Source organism: Oncorhynchus keta, unplaced genomic scaffold (assembly GCF_023373465.1).
Source record: "Oncorhynchus keta strain PuntledgeMale-10-30-2019 unplaced genomic scaffold, Oket_V2 Un_contig_4359_pilon_pilon, whole genome shotgun sequence".
Taxonomy (NCBI): Eukaryota; Metazoa; Chordata; class Actinopteri; order Salmoniformes; family Salmonidae; genus Oncorhynchus; species Oncorhynchus keta.
In genome coordinates, this window is record NW_026287729.1 from 72,501 (window position 1) to 89,191 (window position 16,691).

General features: G+C 48.2%; 1 protein-coding gene and 2 long non-coding RNA genes across 12 annotated transcripts in view; 2 read left to right on the forward strand and 1 right to left on the reverse strand.

Annotated features, from left to right (window-relative positions):
* Window positions 1–15,968, forward strand: part of abat (4-aminobutyrate aminotransferase) — a 56,129-nt gene extending 40,161 nt beyond the window's left edge. The window contains exons 7-16 of the mRNA XM_052509321.1: window positions 1,074–1,154; window positions 2,578–2,670; window positions 5,923–5,985; window positions 8,608–8,671; window positions 11,056–11,204; window positions 11,477–11,614; window positions 12,010–12,177; window positions 12,434–12,580; window positions 13,447–13,558; window positions 14,075–15,968. Of these exons, the coding sequence (XP_052365281.1) occupies window positions 1,074–1,154; window positions 2,578–2,670; window positions 5,923–5,985; window positions 8,608–8,671; window positions 11,056–11,204; window positions 11,477–11,614; window positions 12,010–12,177; window positions 12,434–12,580; window positions 13,447–13,558; window positions 14,075–14,196 (1,137 nt within the window). The 3' untranslated portion in view covers window positions 14,197–15,968. The remainder of the gene's footprint in view (window positions 1–1,073; window positions 1,155–2,577; window positions 2,671–5,922; window positions 5,986–8,607; window positions 8,672–11,055; window positions 11,205–11,476; window positions 11,615–12,009; window positions 12,178–12,433; window positions 12,581–13,446; window positions 13,559–14,074) is intronic.
* Window positions 2,947–4,807, forward strand: LOC127924602 (uncharacterized). Its single transcript, XR_008118327.1, has 3 exons — window positions 2,947–3,100; window positions 3,234–4,241; window positions 4,292–4,807. It is a non-coding gene; the product is annotated as an uncharacterized LOC127924602 (long non-coding RNA).
* Window positions 4,562–5,572, reverse strand: LOC127924603 (uncharacterized). Of its 10 annotated transcripts, none has more exons than XR_008118333.1 (4): window positions 5,189–5,572; window positions 4,853–4,996; window positions 4,757–4,804; window positions 4,562–4,708 (listed from the first exon to the last, which is right to left on the reverse strand). It is a non-coding gene; the product is annotated as an uncharacterized LOC127924603 (long non-coding RNA). The 10 variants fall into 10 exon arrangements; XR_008118337.1 differs by having other exon boundaries at window positions 4,568–4,804; window positions 4,853–4,900; window positions 4,949–4,996; XR_008118336.1 differs by adding an exon at window positions 5,093–5,140 and having other exon boundaries at window positions 4,568–4,804; window positions 4,949–5,044.
* Window positions 15,969–16,691: the final 723 nt, after the last annotated feature.

Sequence of the window (16,691 nt, forward strand, 5' to 3'; positions counted from 1 at the left end):
TCACAGTAAATAAGGCTTCATGACTGCTGAATACCAACTATCAATCATTCAGATCATGACTGCTGAATACCAACTATCAATCACTCAGATCATGACTGCTGAATACCAACTATCAATCACTCAGATCATGACTGCTGAATACCAACTATCAATCATTCAGATCATGACTGCTGAATACCAACTATCAATCATTCAGATCATGACTGCTGAATACCAACTATCAATCACTCAGATCATGACTGCTGAATACCAACTATCAATCACTCAGATCATGACTGCTGAATACCAACTATCAATCACTCAGATCATGACTGCTGAATACCAACTATCAATCACTCAGATCATGACTGCTGAATACCAACTATCAATCACTCAGATCATGACTGCTGAATACCAACTATCAATCACTCAGATCATGACTGCTGAATACCAACTATCAATCACTCAGATCATGACTGCTGAATACCAACTATCAATCACTCAGATCATGACTGCTGAATACCAACTATCAATCACTCAGATCATGACTGCTGAATACCAACTATCAATCACTCAGATCATGACTGCTGAATACCAACTATCAATCACTCAGATCATGACTGCTGAATACCAACTATCAATCACTCAGATCATGACTGCTGAATACCAACTATCAATCAGTCAGATCATGACTGCTGAATACCAACTATCAATCAGTCAGATCATGACTGCTGAATACCAACTATCAATCAGTCAGATCATGACTGCTGAATACCAACTATCAATCACTCAGATCATGACTGCTGAATACCAACTATCAATCACTCAGATCATGACTGCTGAATACCAACTATCAATCACTCAGATCATGACTGCTGAATACCAACTATCAATCACTCAGATCATGTACTTTCAGGTAGAGATACCTTGCTGCTCTCTATGAGCTCACAGAGAAAAGAGCCCTAACGAAATGGAATGTCTCCGCACTAACTGGTATTGAAAACCAATCAGAAGACATTAGAGTTGAACATCTCTCCTCAGGTTTATCTGACAGTCCTGCTGAGTTCCCCATGTTTACCTCTTCCTCCTCTCAGAGTGCGTTTGTGAACAGGCCAGCTCTTGGGATCATGCCACCCGAGAACTTTCCAGAAAAGCTGGCAGAAAGCCTTCTCTCGGTGAGTGACACACAACACAACACACAACTTCCCCCATTTAAATAGACCAGACACTAACTAGTGATGGATACTAGCTGGACCCCATTTAAATAGACCAGACACTAACTAGTGATGGATTCCAGCTGGACCCCATTTAAATAGACCAGACACTATCTAGTGATGTGATTCCAGCTGGACCCCATTTAAATAGACCAGACACTAACTAGTGATGGATTCCAGCTGGACCCCATTTAAATAGACCAGACACTATCTAGTGATGTGATTCCAGCTGGACCCCATTTAAATAGACCAGACACTAACTAGTGATGTGATTCCAGCTGGACCCCATTTAAATAGACCAGACACTAACTAGTGATGGATTCCAGCTGGACCCCATTTAAATAGACCAGACACTATCTAGTGATGTGATTCCAGCTGGACCCCATTTAAATAGACCAGACACTAACTAGTGATGTGATTCCAACTGGACCCCATTTAAATAGACCAGACACTAACTAGTGATGGATACTAGCTGGACCCCATTTAAATATACCAGACACTAACTAGTGATGTGATTCCAGCTGGACCCCATTTAAATAGACCAGACACTATCTAGTGATGTGATTCCAACTGGACCCCATTTAAATAGACCAGACACTAACTAGTGATGTGATTCCAGCTGGACCCCATTTAAATAGACCAGACACTAACTAGTGATGTGATTCCAGCTGGACCCCATTTAAATAGACCAGACACTAACTAGTGATGTGATTCCAGCTGGACCCCATTTAAATAGACCAGACACTAACTAGTGATGTGATTCCAACTGGACCCCATTTAAATAGACCAGACACTATCTAGTGATGTGATTCCAGCTGGACCCCATTTAAATAGACCAGACACTAACTAGTGATGTGATTCCAGCTGGACCCCATTTAAATAGACCAGACACTAACTAGTGATGTGATTCCAGCTGGACCCCATTTAAATAGACCAGACACTAACTAGTGATGTGATTCCAACTGGACCCCATTTAAATAGACCAGACACTATCTAGTGATGTGATTCTAACTGGACCCCATTTAAATAGACCAGACACTAACTAGTGATGGATACTAGCTGGACCCCATTTAAATAGACCAGACACTAACTAGTGATGTGATTCCAGCTGGACCCCATTTAAATAGACCAGACACTAACTAGTGATGTGATTCCAGCTGGACCCCATTTAAATAGACCAGACACTAACTAGTGATGTGATTCCAGCTGGACCCCATTTAAATAGACCAGACACTAACTAGTGATGTGATTCCAGCTGGACCCCATTTAAATAGACCAGACACTAACTAGTGATGTGATTCCAGCTGGACCCCACTACTGTAGACTGGATACCATCCACAATGCTCCTTCTCTCTCCTCCCCACTTCCCCTCTCCTCTGTCCAGGTTGCTCCTAGTGGTATGAGTCGTGTTCAGACCATGGCCTGTGGATCCTGCTCCAATGAGAATGCATATAAAGCCATGTTCATCTGGTACAGAGTGAGTACACACACACTGAGTCTACAAAACATTAAGAACACCTGCTCTTTCAATCAAATATATTTCTAAAGCTCAGCCGATGTCACAAAGTGTTTAAACATGACATAGACTGACCAGGTGTTAAACATGACATAGACTGACCAGGTGTTAAACATGACATAGACTGACCAGGTGTTAAACATGACATAGACTGACCAGGTGTTAAACATGACATAGACTGACCAGGTGTTAAACATGACATAGACTGACCAGGTGTTAGACTGACCAGGTGTTAAACATGACATAGACTGACCAGGTGTTAAACATGACATAGACTGACCAGGTGTTAAACATGACATAGACTGACCAGGTGTTAAACATGACATAGACTGACCAGGTGTTAAACATGACATAGACTGACCAGGTGTTAAACATGACATAGACTGACCAGGTGTTAAACATGACATAGACTGACCAGGTGTTAAACATGACATAGACTGACCAGGTGTTATACATGACATAGACTGACCAGGTGTTATACATGACATAGACTGACCAGGTGTTAAACATGACAGACTGACCAGGTGTTAAACATGACATAGACTGACCAGGTGTTAAACATGACATAGACTGACCAGGTGTTAAACATGACATAGACTGACCAGGTGTTAAACATGACACACATGACATAGACTGACCAGGTGTTAAACATGACATAGACTGACCAGGTGTTAAACATGACATAGACTGACCAGGTGTTAAACATGACATAGACTGACCAGGTGTTAAACATGACATAGACTGACCAGGTGTTAAACATGACATAGACTGACCAGGTGTTAAACATGACATAGACTGACCAGGTGTTAAACATGACATAGACTGACCAGGTGTTATACATGACATAGACTGACCAGGTGTTAAACATGACATAGACTGACCAGGTGTTAAACATGACATAGACTGACCAGGTGTTATACATGACATAGACTGACCAGGTGTTAAACATGACATAGACTGACCAGGTGTTATACATGACATAGACTGACCAGGTGTTAAACATGACATAGACTGACCAGGTGTTAAACATGACATAGACTGACCAGGTGTTAAACATGACATAGACTGACCAGGTGTTATACATGACATAGACTGACCAGGTGTTAAACATGACATAGACTGACCAGGTGTTATACATGACATAGACTGACCAGGTGTTATACATGACATAGACTGACCAGGTGTTAAACATGACATAGACTGACCAGGTGTTAAACATGACATAGACTGACCAGGTGTTATACATGACATAGACTGACCAGGTGTTATACATGACATAGACTGACCAGGTGTTAAACATGACATAGACTGACCAGGTGTTAAACATGACATAGACTGACCAGGTGTTATACATGACATAGACTGACCAGGTGTTATACATGACATAGACTGACCAGGTGTTAAACATTACATAGACTGACCAGGTGTTAAACATGACATAGACTGACCAGGTGTTAAACATGACATAGACTGACCAGGTGTTATACATGACATAGACTGACCAGGTGTTATACATGACATAGACTGACCAGGTGTTAAACATGACAGACTGACCAGGTGTTAAACATGACAGACTGACCAGGTGTTAAACATGACATAGACTGACCAGGTGTTAAACATGACATAGACTGACCAGGTGAATCCAGGTGAAAGCTATGATCCCTTTTTGATGTCACTTTGTTAAATCCACTTCAATCAGTGTAGATGAAGGGGAGGAGACCTGGTTAAAGGAGGATTTTTCAGCCTTGAGACATGGATTGTCTGTGTGTGTTATTCAGAAGGCAAGACAAAGTGCCTTTGAACGGGGTGTGGTAGTAGGTGTCAGGCACACTGGTTTGAATGTCAAGAACTGCAACGCTGCTGGGTTTTTCACACTCAACAGTTCCCTGTGTGTATCATGAATGGTCCACCACCCAATGGACATCCAGCCAACTGGACACAACTGTGGGAAGTATTGGAGTCAACATGGGCCAGCATCCCTGTGGAACCCTTTCAACACCTTGTAGAGTCAACATGGGCCAGCATCCCTGTGGAACGCTTTCAACACCTTGTAGAGTCAACATGGGCCAGCATCCCTGTGGAACACTTTCAACACCTTGTAGAGTCAACATGGGCCAGCATCCCCGTGGAACACTTTCAACACCTTGTAGAGTCAACATGGGCCAGCATCCCTGTGGAACACTTTCAACACCTTGTAGAGTCAACATGGGCCAGCATCCCCGTGGAACACTTTCAACACCTTGTAGAGTCAACATGGGCCAGCATCCCTGTGGAACACTTTCAACACCTTGTAGAGTCAACATGGGCCAGCATCCCTGTGGAACGCTTTCAACACCTTGTAGAGTCAACATGGGCCAGCATCCCCGTGGAACACTTTCAACACCTTGTAGAGTCAACATGGGCCAGCATCTCTGTGGAACGCTTTCAACACCTTGTAGAGTCAACATGCGCCAAAATCCCTGTGGAACACTTTCAACACCTTGTAGAGTCAACATGGGCCAGCATCCCTGTGGAACACTTTCAACACCTTGTAGAGTCAACATGGGCCAGCATCCCTGTGGAACACTTTCAACACCTTGTAGAGTCAACATGGGCCAGCATCCCTGTGGAACACTTTCAACACCTTGTAGAGTCAACATGGGCCAGCATCCCTGTGGAACGCTTTCAACACCTTGTAGAGTCAACATGGGCCAGCATCCCTGTGGAACACTTTCAACACCTTGTAGAGTCCAATGCCCAGACAAATTGACACTTTGTAGAGTCCAAACCCCAATTAATTGAGACTGTTCTGAGGGGAAAAGGAGGTGCAACTCAATATTAGTAAGGTGTTCTTAATGTTTTGTACACTCGGTGTATATATTTATATACAATATCTACTCAATATAAGCAGAATATATATAGAATATATATGAAACTCTACCACGTTCAGCTGAGACAATCCACGTTATATAGTCAATATATTTACAAAATGTACTGTATACAACTGGACACAATTGAAACATAGTATATTGTCTGTCTGTCTGTCTGTCTGTCTGTCTGTCTGCCTGTCTGTCTGTCTGCCTGTCTGCCTGCCTGCCTGCCTGCCTGCCTGCCTGCCTGCCTGCCTGCCTGCCTGCCTGCCTGCCTGCCTGCCTGCCTGCCTGCCTGCCTGCCTGCCTGCCTGCCTGCCTGCCTGCCTGCCTGCCTGCCTGCCTGCCTGCCTGCCTGCCTCAGAATAAGGAGAGAGGCCACAACAACCCCTCTGATGAAGACATGAGCTCCTGTATGATCAACCAGGTGGGTGAAATCTGTTTCATTGGTCGTACACATGGTGCACGTCGTCCAATCAAATGCTGACTGGCAGGTTCCTTCTGGACAATGCAACAACAATAAGACCTTTTAAAAGATACGAACAGGAACATAAAGTAAATGTCCCAGTAGAATAAACATCAGTACATCAGTATAATACAAGAAGGAACTATTTATAGTCCAGGTTTTACAAATGTATTGGTGAAGGAGGGGATGAGGGGCAGTGGATAAACTGAGGGGATGAGGGGCAGTGGATAAACTGAGGGGATGAGGGGCAGTGTATAAACTGAGGGGATGAGGGGCAGTGGATAAACTGAGGGGATGAGGGGCAGTGGATAAACTGAGGGGATGAGGGGCAGTGGATAAACTGAGGGGATGAGGGGCAGTGGATAAACTGAGGGGATGAGGGGCAGTGGATAAACTGAGGGGATGAGGGGCAGTGGATAAACTGAGGGGATGAGGGGCAGTGGATAAACTGAGGGGATGAGGGGCAGTGGATGAACTGAGGGGATGAGGGGCAGTGGATGAACTGAGGGGATGAGGGGCAGTGGATGAACTGAGGGGATGAGGGGCAGTGGATAAACTGAGGGGATGAGGGGCAGTGGATAAACTGAGGGGATGAGGGGCGGTGGATAAACTGAGGGGATGAGGAGCGGTGGATGAACTGAGGGGATGAGGGGCAGTGGATAAACTGAGGGGATGAGGGGCAGTGGATGAACTGAGGGGATGAGGGGCGGTGGATAAACTGAGGGGATGAGGAGCAGTGTATAAACTGAGGGGATGAGGGGCAGTGGATAAACTGAGGGGATGAGGGGCAGTGGATAAACTGAGGGGATGAGGGGCAGTGGATAAACTGAGGGGATGAGGGGCAGTGGATAAACTGAGGGGATGAGGGGCAGTGGATGAACTGAGGGGATGAGGGGCGGTGGATAAACTGAGGGGATGAGGGGCAGTGGATGAACTGAGGGGATGAGGGGCAGTGGATAAACTGAGGGGATGAGGGTCAGTGGATAAACTGAGGGGATGAGGGGCGGTGGATAAACTGAGGGGATGAGGGGCAGTGGATGAACTGAGGGGATGAGGGGCAGTGGATAAACTGAGGGGATGAGGGGCAGTGGATAAACTGAGGGGATGAGGGGCAGTGGATAAACTGAGGGGATGAGGGGCAGTGGATGAACTGAGGGGATGAGGGGCAGTGTATAAACTGAGGGGATGAGGGGCAGTGGATGAACTGAGGGGATGAGGGGCAGTGGATAAACTGAGGGGATGAGGGGCAGTGGATGAACTGAGGGGATGAGGGGCAGTGGATGAACTGAGGGGATGAGGGGCAGTGGATAAACTGAGGGGATGAGGGGCAGTGGATGAACTGAGCAGTATAATCTGGTGTGTGTGTGTCTGTGTGTCTGTGTGTGCGTCTGTGTGTGTGCGTGTGTGTGTGTCTGTGTGCGTGCGTGCGTGCGTGTGTGTGTGTGCGTGTGTGTGTGTGTGTGTGTGTGTCTGCGTGTGTGTCTGTGCGTGTGCGTGTGTGTGTGTGTGTGTGTTAAGATGTGGAGAATGACCGGTGTTCATCATCACGTTTCTCTTGACTATTCTTTAGTAGCCACACTAAATACACTCTCTCACGCTCTAATTCTCTGTCTCTCTCTCTCTCTCTCTCCCCCTCCACTCCCTTGTTCTCTCTGTCCTCCCTCATTCTCTCTCCCCCTCTCCTCTCTCCCTTGTTCTCTCTCCCCCTCTCCTCTCTCACTTGTTTTCTCTCCCCCTTTCCTCTCTCCCTTGTTCTCTCTCCCCCTCTCCTCTCTCCCTTGTTCTCTCTCCCCCTCTCCTCTCTCCCTTGTTCTCTCCCCCCTCTCCTCTCTCTCTTGTTCTCTCCCCCCTCTCATCTCTCCCTTGTTCTCTCTCCTCTCCCCCTTGTCCCCCCCCCCCCCCTCTCTCTTGTTCTCTCCCCTCTCCTCTCTCTTGTTCTCTCCCCCCTCTCCTCTCTCTCTTGTTCTCCATCCTCTCTCCTCTCCCTCATTCTCTCTCGCCCCTCTCCTCTCCCTTGTTCTCTCTCCCCTCTCCTCTCCTCTCTCCCTCTCCTCTCTCCCTCTCCTCTCTCCCCCCACTCCTCTCTCCCCTCCTCTCTCTCCTCTCTCCCCCTCTCCTCTCTCCCTCATTCTCTCTCCCCTCTCCTCTCTCCCTCTCCTCTCTCCCTCCTCTCCTCTCCCCTCTCCTCTCTCCCTCATTCTCTCCCCTCTCCTCTCTCCCTCATTCTCTCTCCCCCTCTCCTCTCCCTCATTCTCTCTCCCCTCTCCTCTCCCTCATTCTCTCTCCCCTCTCCTCTCCCTTGTTCTCTCTCCCCCTCTCCTCTCCTCTCTCCCTCTCCTCCCTCCCCCTCTCTCCCCCTCCTCTCTCTCCTCTCTCCCCCTCTCCTCTCTCCCTCATTCTCTCTCCCCCTCTCCTCTCTCCCTCTCCTCTCTCCCTCCTCTCCTCTCCCCTCTCCTCTCTTCCTCATTCTCTCCCCTCTCCTCTCTCCCTTATTATCTCTCCCCCTCTCCTCTCCCTTGTTCGCTCTCCCCCTCTCCTCTCTCCCACCTCTCTCTCCTCTCTCCCTTGTTCTCTCTCTCTCAGAGTCCTGGCTGTCCAGACTTCAGCATCCTGTCGTTTATGGGTGGATTTCATGGCAGAACAATGGGTCAGTAAAGGTTAAATATCACATCTTATTGTTGAATGAAAGTAACAGACCTGCCTCATCAGGAGGTGGCTTTGCAGTGTATTGGTTGGAAGAAATCGCCCATCCACCGTGAGACACACAAAGACCTAAAAGACATGGCTTCTGGTCACCTTACACTCCCAGAAGCTGCTCGTAGGAGCTGTTTTACAGACCTAGACACTGAAATCCAAAATGACAGAGTTTGGTGCACATTCTGTCATGCTGGCGGGCGACTTCAATGAAGACCGGCTGGGTAGCCAAAGAACCACCATTCTGAGGACTGCCCTATCCTGATCCACCATCCTGAGGACTGCCCTATCCTGATCCACCATTCTGAGGATTGCCCTATCCTGATCCACCATCCTGAGGATTGCCCTATCCTGATCCACCATCCTGAGGACTTCCTGATCCACCATCCTGAGGACTTCCTGATCCACCATCCTGAGGATTGCCCTATCCTGATCCACCATCCTGAGGATTGCCCTATCCTGATCCACCATCCTGAGGATTGCCCTATCCTGATCCACCATCCTGAGGACTGCCCTATCCTGATCCACCATCCTGAGGATTGCCCTATCCTGATCCACCATCCTGAGGATTGCCCTATCCTGATCCACCATCCTGAGGATTGCCCTATCCTGATCCACCATCCTGAGGATTGCCCTATCCTGATCCACCATCCTGAGGACTTCCCTATCCTGATCCACCATCCTGAGGACTTCCTGATCCACCATTCTGAGGATTGCCCTATCCTGATCCACCATCCTGAGGACTTCCCTATCCTGATCCACCATCCTGAGGATTGCCCTATCCTGATCCACCATCCTGAGGATTGCCCTATCCTGATCCACCATCCTGAGGACTTCCCTATCCTGATCCACCATCCTGAGGACTTCCTGATCCACCATTCTGAGGATTGCCCTATCCTGATCCACCATCCTGAGGACTTCCCTATCCTGATCCACCATCCTGAGGACTGCCCTATTCTGATCCACCATCCTGAGGACTTCCTGATCCACCATCCTGAGAACTTCCTGATCCACCATCCTGAGAACTTCCTGATCCACCATCCTGAGGACTTCCTGATCCACCATCCTGAGGACTTCCTGATCCACCATCCTGAGGACTTCCCTATCCTGATCCACCATCCTGAGGACTGCTCTATCCCGATCCACCATTCTGAGGACTGCTCTATCCTGATCCACCATCCTGAGGACTGCCCTATTCTGATCCACCATTCTGAGGACTGCCCTATTCTGATCCACCATCCTGAGGACTTCCTGATCCACCATCCTGAGGACTTCCTGATCCACCATCCTGAGAACTTCCTGATCCACCATCCTGAGAACTTCCTGATCCACCATCCTGAGGACTTCCTGATCCACCATCCTGAGGACTTCCTGATCCACCATCCTGAGAACTTCCTGATCCACCATCCTGAGAACTTCCTGATCCACCATCCTGAGGACTGCCCTATTCTGAGGACTGCCCTATTCTGATCCACCATCCTGAAGACTTCCTGATCCACCATCCTGAGGACTTCCCTATTCTGATCCACCATCCTGAGGACTTCCTGATCCACCGTCCTGAGGACTTCCTGATCCACCGTCCTGAGGACTTCCTGATCCACCGTCCTGAGGACTTCCTGATCCACCGTCCCGAGGACTTCCTGATCCACCGTCCCGAGGACTTCCTGATCCACCGTCCCGAGGACTTCCTGATCCACCGTCCCGAGGACTTCCTGATCCACCGTCCCGAGGACTTCCTGATCCACCGTCCCGAGGACTTCCTGATCCACCATCCCGAGGACTTCCTGATCCACCATCCCGAGGACTTCCTGATCCACCATCCCGAGGACTTCCTGATCCACCATCCCGAGGACTTCCTGATCCACCATCCTGAGGACTTCCTGATCCACCATCCTGAGGACTTCCTGATCCACCATCCTGAGGACTTCCTGATCCACCATCCTGAGGACTTCCTGATCCACCATCCTGAGGACTTCCTGATCCACCATCCTGAGGACTTCCCTGATTTTTAAAATATTTTTTCATTGAACCTTTATTTAACTAGACAAGTCAGTTAAGATCCACCATCCTGCGCTCTCATTTAGAGAGCCACCATCCTGCGCTCTCATTTAGAGAGCCACCATCCTGCGCTCTCATTTAGAGAGCCACCATCCTGCGCTCTCATTTAGAGAGCCACCATCCTGCGCTCTCATTTAGAGAGCCACTATCCTGCGCTCTCATTTAGTTTTGCGGTAGCGTAACAGAATGTAAAGCTCGCCAGATCAGGATGCTCGAACGAGGGTAGGACTCCTCCCACTCCTTTAGAACAACAACTCACGGTGTCTGATCTGTTTTCAGGTTGCTTGGCAACGACGCACTCCAAGGCCATCCACAAGCTGGATGTGCCGTCATTTGATTGGCCGATCGCTCCCTTCCCTAAACTGAAGTACCCTCTGGAGGAGTTCACACGGGAGAACGCACAGGAAGAGGCCCGCTGCCTGGAGGAGGTGTGTGTGTGTGTGTGTGTGTGTGTGTGTGTGTGTGTGTGTGTGTGTGTGTGTGTTTAATATTTTCCTGAGAATCTACCAATCTTCCCTGTATTCCCATTCAAACTGGAAGTGCTATTTTAAAAGCATGTAATACCAGCCCATAAACAAATCTGAACTGATTATACTACTGTAAATGGAGAAATAGACACATGATTATGCTACTGTGTGTGTGTGCGTGTGCGTCTGTGTGCGTGTGTGTGTGTGTGTGCGTGCCTGTGTCTGTGTACCAGGTAGAGGACCTGATAGTGCAGTGGCGTCAGAAGGGCCGGCCGGTGGCTGGGATAGTGATAGAACCCATCCAGGCTGAGGGAGGAGACAACCACGCAACACCAGACTTCTTCAAGAAGCTACGGAACATCGCACGCAAGGTTGGCTAGGGAGGGGGAGGGGGGGTCATACACAAGGTAGTCTGGGGGGAGGGAGGAGAGTGTGGAGGGGGAGGGAGGGAGGGAGGGAGGGAGGGAGGGAGGGAGGGAGGGAGGGAGGGAGGGAGGGAGGGAGGGAGGGAGGGAGGGAGGGGGGAGGGAGGGAGGGAGGGGGAGAGTCATACACAAGGTAGTCTGGGGAGAGGGAGGGGGGAGAGTGTGGAGGGGGGGTCATACACAAGGTAGTCTGGGGAGAGGGAGGGGGGAGAGTCATACACAAGGTAGTCTGGGGAGGGAGGGAGGGTTCCACGTTATATATCGTCATATCGCCCCCAGTCCTAACACGTGGTAGTCTGGGGTGACACTGAAACATCTTCCTCTCCTCCCTCCTCTCTCAGCATGGCAGTGCGTTCCATGTGGATGAGGTGCAGACAGGGGGAGGAGCTACGGGGAAGTTCTGGGCTCATGAACACTGGGGGATGGACGACCCTGCTGACATCGTCTCCTTCAGCAAGAAGATGCTCACTGGAGGTTTTTACCATAAAGACGAGCTGCAGGCAGACAAGGTAACATACACACACACACACACACACACACACACACACACACAGGACACACACACACACAGGCGTATACGGTACACACAGGACACAGACATACACACACACACAGGACACACACACACACACAGGCGTATAAGGTACACACAGGACACAGACACACACACAGGCGTATAAGGTACACACAGGACACCGACACACACACTTTGTTTGCATGTAGAATGTATAGCCTTATTATGGCTGTGTGTGTCTTCTTTCCCAGGCCTACCGTATCTTTAACACCTGGATGGGTGACCCGTCTAAGAACCTGTTCCTGGCTGAGGTTCTGAACGTGATCCGCAGAGAGAACCTTCTGGAGGAGGTGACCCGCTCTGGAAAGACTCTGCTACAGGGACTCTACCAACTACAGGTACTATAGAGACTCTACCAACTACAGGTACCAGAGACTCTACCAACTACAGGTACCAGAGACTCTACCAACTACAGGTACTAGAGACAGAGACTCTACCAACTACAGGTACTAGAGACAGAGACTCTACCAACTACAGGTACTAGAGACAGAGACTCTACCAACTACAGGTACCAGAGACTCTACCAACTACAGGTACTAGAGACAGAGACTCTACCAACTACAGGTACTAGAGACAGAGACTCTACCAACTACAGGTACTAGAGACTCTACCAACTACAGGTACTAGAGACTCTACCAACTACAGGTACCAGAGACTCTACCAACTACAGGTACCAGAGACAGAGACTCTACCAACTACAGGTACTAGACCAGAGACAGAGACTCTACCAACTACAGGTACCAGAGACTCTACCAACTACAGGTACCAGAGACAGAGACTCTACCAACTACAGGTACTAGAGACTCTACCAACTACAGGTACCAGAGACTCTACCAACTACAGGTACCAGAGACAGAGACTCTACCAACTACAGGTACCAGAGACAGAGACTCTACCAACTACAGGTACTAGAGACTCTACCAACTACAGGTACTAGAGACAGAGACTCTACCAACTACAGGTACTAGAGACTCTACCAACTACAGGTACTAGAGACTCTACCAACTACAGGTACCAGAGACTCTACCAACTACAGGTACTAGAGACAGAGACTCTACCAACTACAGGTACCAGAGACTCTACCAACTACAGGTACTAGAGACAGAGACTCTACCAACTACAGGTACCAGAGACTCTACCAACTACAGGTACCAGAGACCAGAGACGTTGCGTGTGCATCCTAACGTCTGTACCTCTCCTTCAGGACCAGTACCCTAACCTGTTGAGCAGTGCTCGGGGACAGGGGACATTCTGTGCCATCGACATCCGTGATGACGTCACACGCAACAGCATCCTCCTCAAAGCCCGGGACAAGGGTAAGACACACTACTCACACACACACACACACACACACACACACACACACACACACACACACACACACACACACACACACACACACACAGATGGATTGATAGGGATACGCCTGTGTACAAACACACAACCCACACACACAGATATGGATGGACAGATAGATAGAAAAACCTGCGTACACACTCCTATCCACACTCCTATATACACTCCTATATACACTCCTATACACACTCCTATACACACTCCTATACACACTCCTATCCACACTCCTATACACACTCCTATACACACTCCTATACACACTCCTATACACACACTCCTATACACACACTCCTATACACACACTCCTATACACACACTCCTATACACACACTCCTGTACACACACTCCTGTACACACACTCCTGTACACACACTCCTGTACACACACTCCTATCCACACTCCTATCCACACTCCTATCCACACTCCACGCTGGTGATCTCCTGTGTAACCTCTCATCTTCTCTGTCTGTCTCCCAGGTGTTCTGCTGGGTGGCTGTGGAGATCGGTCCATCCGGTTCCGTCCTGCTCTGGTGTTTAAAGAGTACCATGTTCACATGTTCCTGAACGTGTTCAGCGACGTCCTGGCAGAACACAACTAGAACGCTGCCCCCGGACCCGTCCGTCCACACTGGACTGGGCCAAAACCCCAACATAGGGCCGAGACCAACTGGGGACGCGGTGTAGGAGAGAGGAAGCACGAGAGTCTTAACCTATAACAGAGGTTCACACAGTAACGCATACACTTAAAAGGGATGCTACGGGATTTTGGCAATGAAGACCTTTTTTTTTTGCTCCTTCCCCAGAGTCAGATGATACTCGTGGATACCATTTTTTTAATGTTATCTGTGTGCTGTTTGAAAGAAGTTGCTAACTAGCGCTAGCGCAAATGCTAACTAACATTAGCGCAATTGCTAACTAGCGCTAGCGCAATTGCTAACTAGCGCTAGCGCAATTGCTAACTAGCATTAGCGCAATGACTGGAAACGTTGGCTCGTGAAACTACCTCTAACTTCCTTCAACCTGGACACAGAGACATAAAACTGGTATCCAGGAGTTTATCTGACTCTGGGGAAGTAGATAAAGGGCCTCACTGCCACAATCCCAAAGTATCCCTTTAACACATACTCAAACACACACACTTGAATTTGTCCCATTGCTCATGTGGCAGTCCTAGCATTCCTCATGTCCCAGTAATGTCCTAATGATACGCCTGCAAAAAGGCACAAGCACAAAACATAAGTCTTATTTTAGGTCATATCACACAAACCCTCCGACTCCCTAACAGATGGAGGCACAGCGAGATATTTCAGAACAAACACACCGAACAGGAGTGGTTATCAGCAAGCTAACCTAAACCAGGTTGTAATGATACAAAATGGCCGCCGCACACAGATTTTTTTTTTTAACCCCTGACCCTTGAGATGTCCTCTGAGTGTCCTAGCTCTTTTTTTAAACAGAACTATTGTGTTTCCTTTTTGGGGTTGAGATAAATCCAAGTCAGACATTTGGGATTTTGTGAAGGAAGAATATTATATTAGATGATGTAGTGTGTCCTGCATGTTGTTGTTCCTGAACTTCCTTTTGGGGTTGAAGGAATGAAGAACTGGGTTCCAGACTCTCTGTCCGTCAGGGCTAACAGTCTATTTTAAACCCCCTACTTATGAACACATAACCATACTTACCTACAGATATACCCATGTTTAAATTGAAGGCAGGTTTTTTTTGCAGTCAGGACCGCTAATATAAAAAGATGTATTATGTTTGTTTGGGACTTGGTCATATTAGAGTTCATCCGGTTTCCACGGGAACCGACTCATTATTGATGTACAGCACAAGGTGTCGACGTTGTTCTGAATGCCTGTTTGTTGTTTTTTTAAATGTTATGAACAGGTAGATAGCAGCAGTAGCACCAAGGAGACGGCTTCAGCATCAGCACTGTAGAAGCGTTTTAATATGGCCATGATGATGATGATAACAGTGATGATGATGACAGTGATGGTTGTTTTTTAAAATGTTATGAACAGGTAGAGATAGCAGCAGTAGCACCAAGGAGACGGCTTCAGCATCAGCACTGTAGAAGCTTTATAATATGGCCATGATGATGATGATGATGATGATGACAGTGATGGTGATGATGATAACAGTAATGATGACGATGACAGTGATGATGACACCTGTCTTGTTAACCAGCCCAATCAGTATTGTATAGAGAGCTGATTTCCTGTTAACCCTTAACAACAGTAGAAGCATTGCTATGTTTGTTTACATTGTTCCGTGAGGTTAAAGGTTATTGCAGATCTCTTAATTATTGTTGTCTATGAAGCATCCTCTTTATGTATCCTAAAATAAAAAACCCAGAATCACATTTTAATGAATTGCCCTGGAGGTTTGTGTGTTCATTATCATGTGGTTGTTTTGGTCTTGTCTACAACAATGGAGAGGGGTGTAAGTGTGTGTTTATAGTCACTCTGCATTCGGATCCTTACAGGAAACCACTGTGAGCTGACCACCGGCCCTACAGGCTGCTATAGTCACTCTGCATCCTGATCCTTACAGGAAACCACTGTGAGCTGACCACCGGCCCTAAAGGCTGCTATAGTCACTCTGCATCCTGATCCTTACAGGAAACCACTGTGAGCTGACCACCGGCCCTAAAGGCTGCTATAGTCACTCTGCATCCTGATCCTTACAGGAAACCACTGTGAGCTGACCACCGGCCCTAAAGGCTGCTATAGTCACTCTGCATCCTGATCCTTACAGGAAACCACTGTGAGCTGACCACCGGCCCTAAAGGCTGCTATAGTCACTCTGCATCCTTACAGGAAACCACTGTGAGCTGACCACCGGCCCTACAGGCTGCTATAGTCACTCTGCATCCTGATCCTTACAGGAAACCACTGTGAGCTGACCACCGGCCCTAAAGGCTGCTATAGTCACTCTGCATCCTGATCCTTACAGGAAACCACTGTGAGCTGACCACCGGCCCTACAGGCTGCTATAGTCACTCTGCATCCTGATCCTTACAGGAAACCACTGTGAGCTGACCACCGGCCCTACAGGCTGCTATAGTCACTCTGCATCCTGATCCTTACAG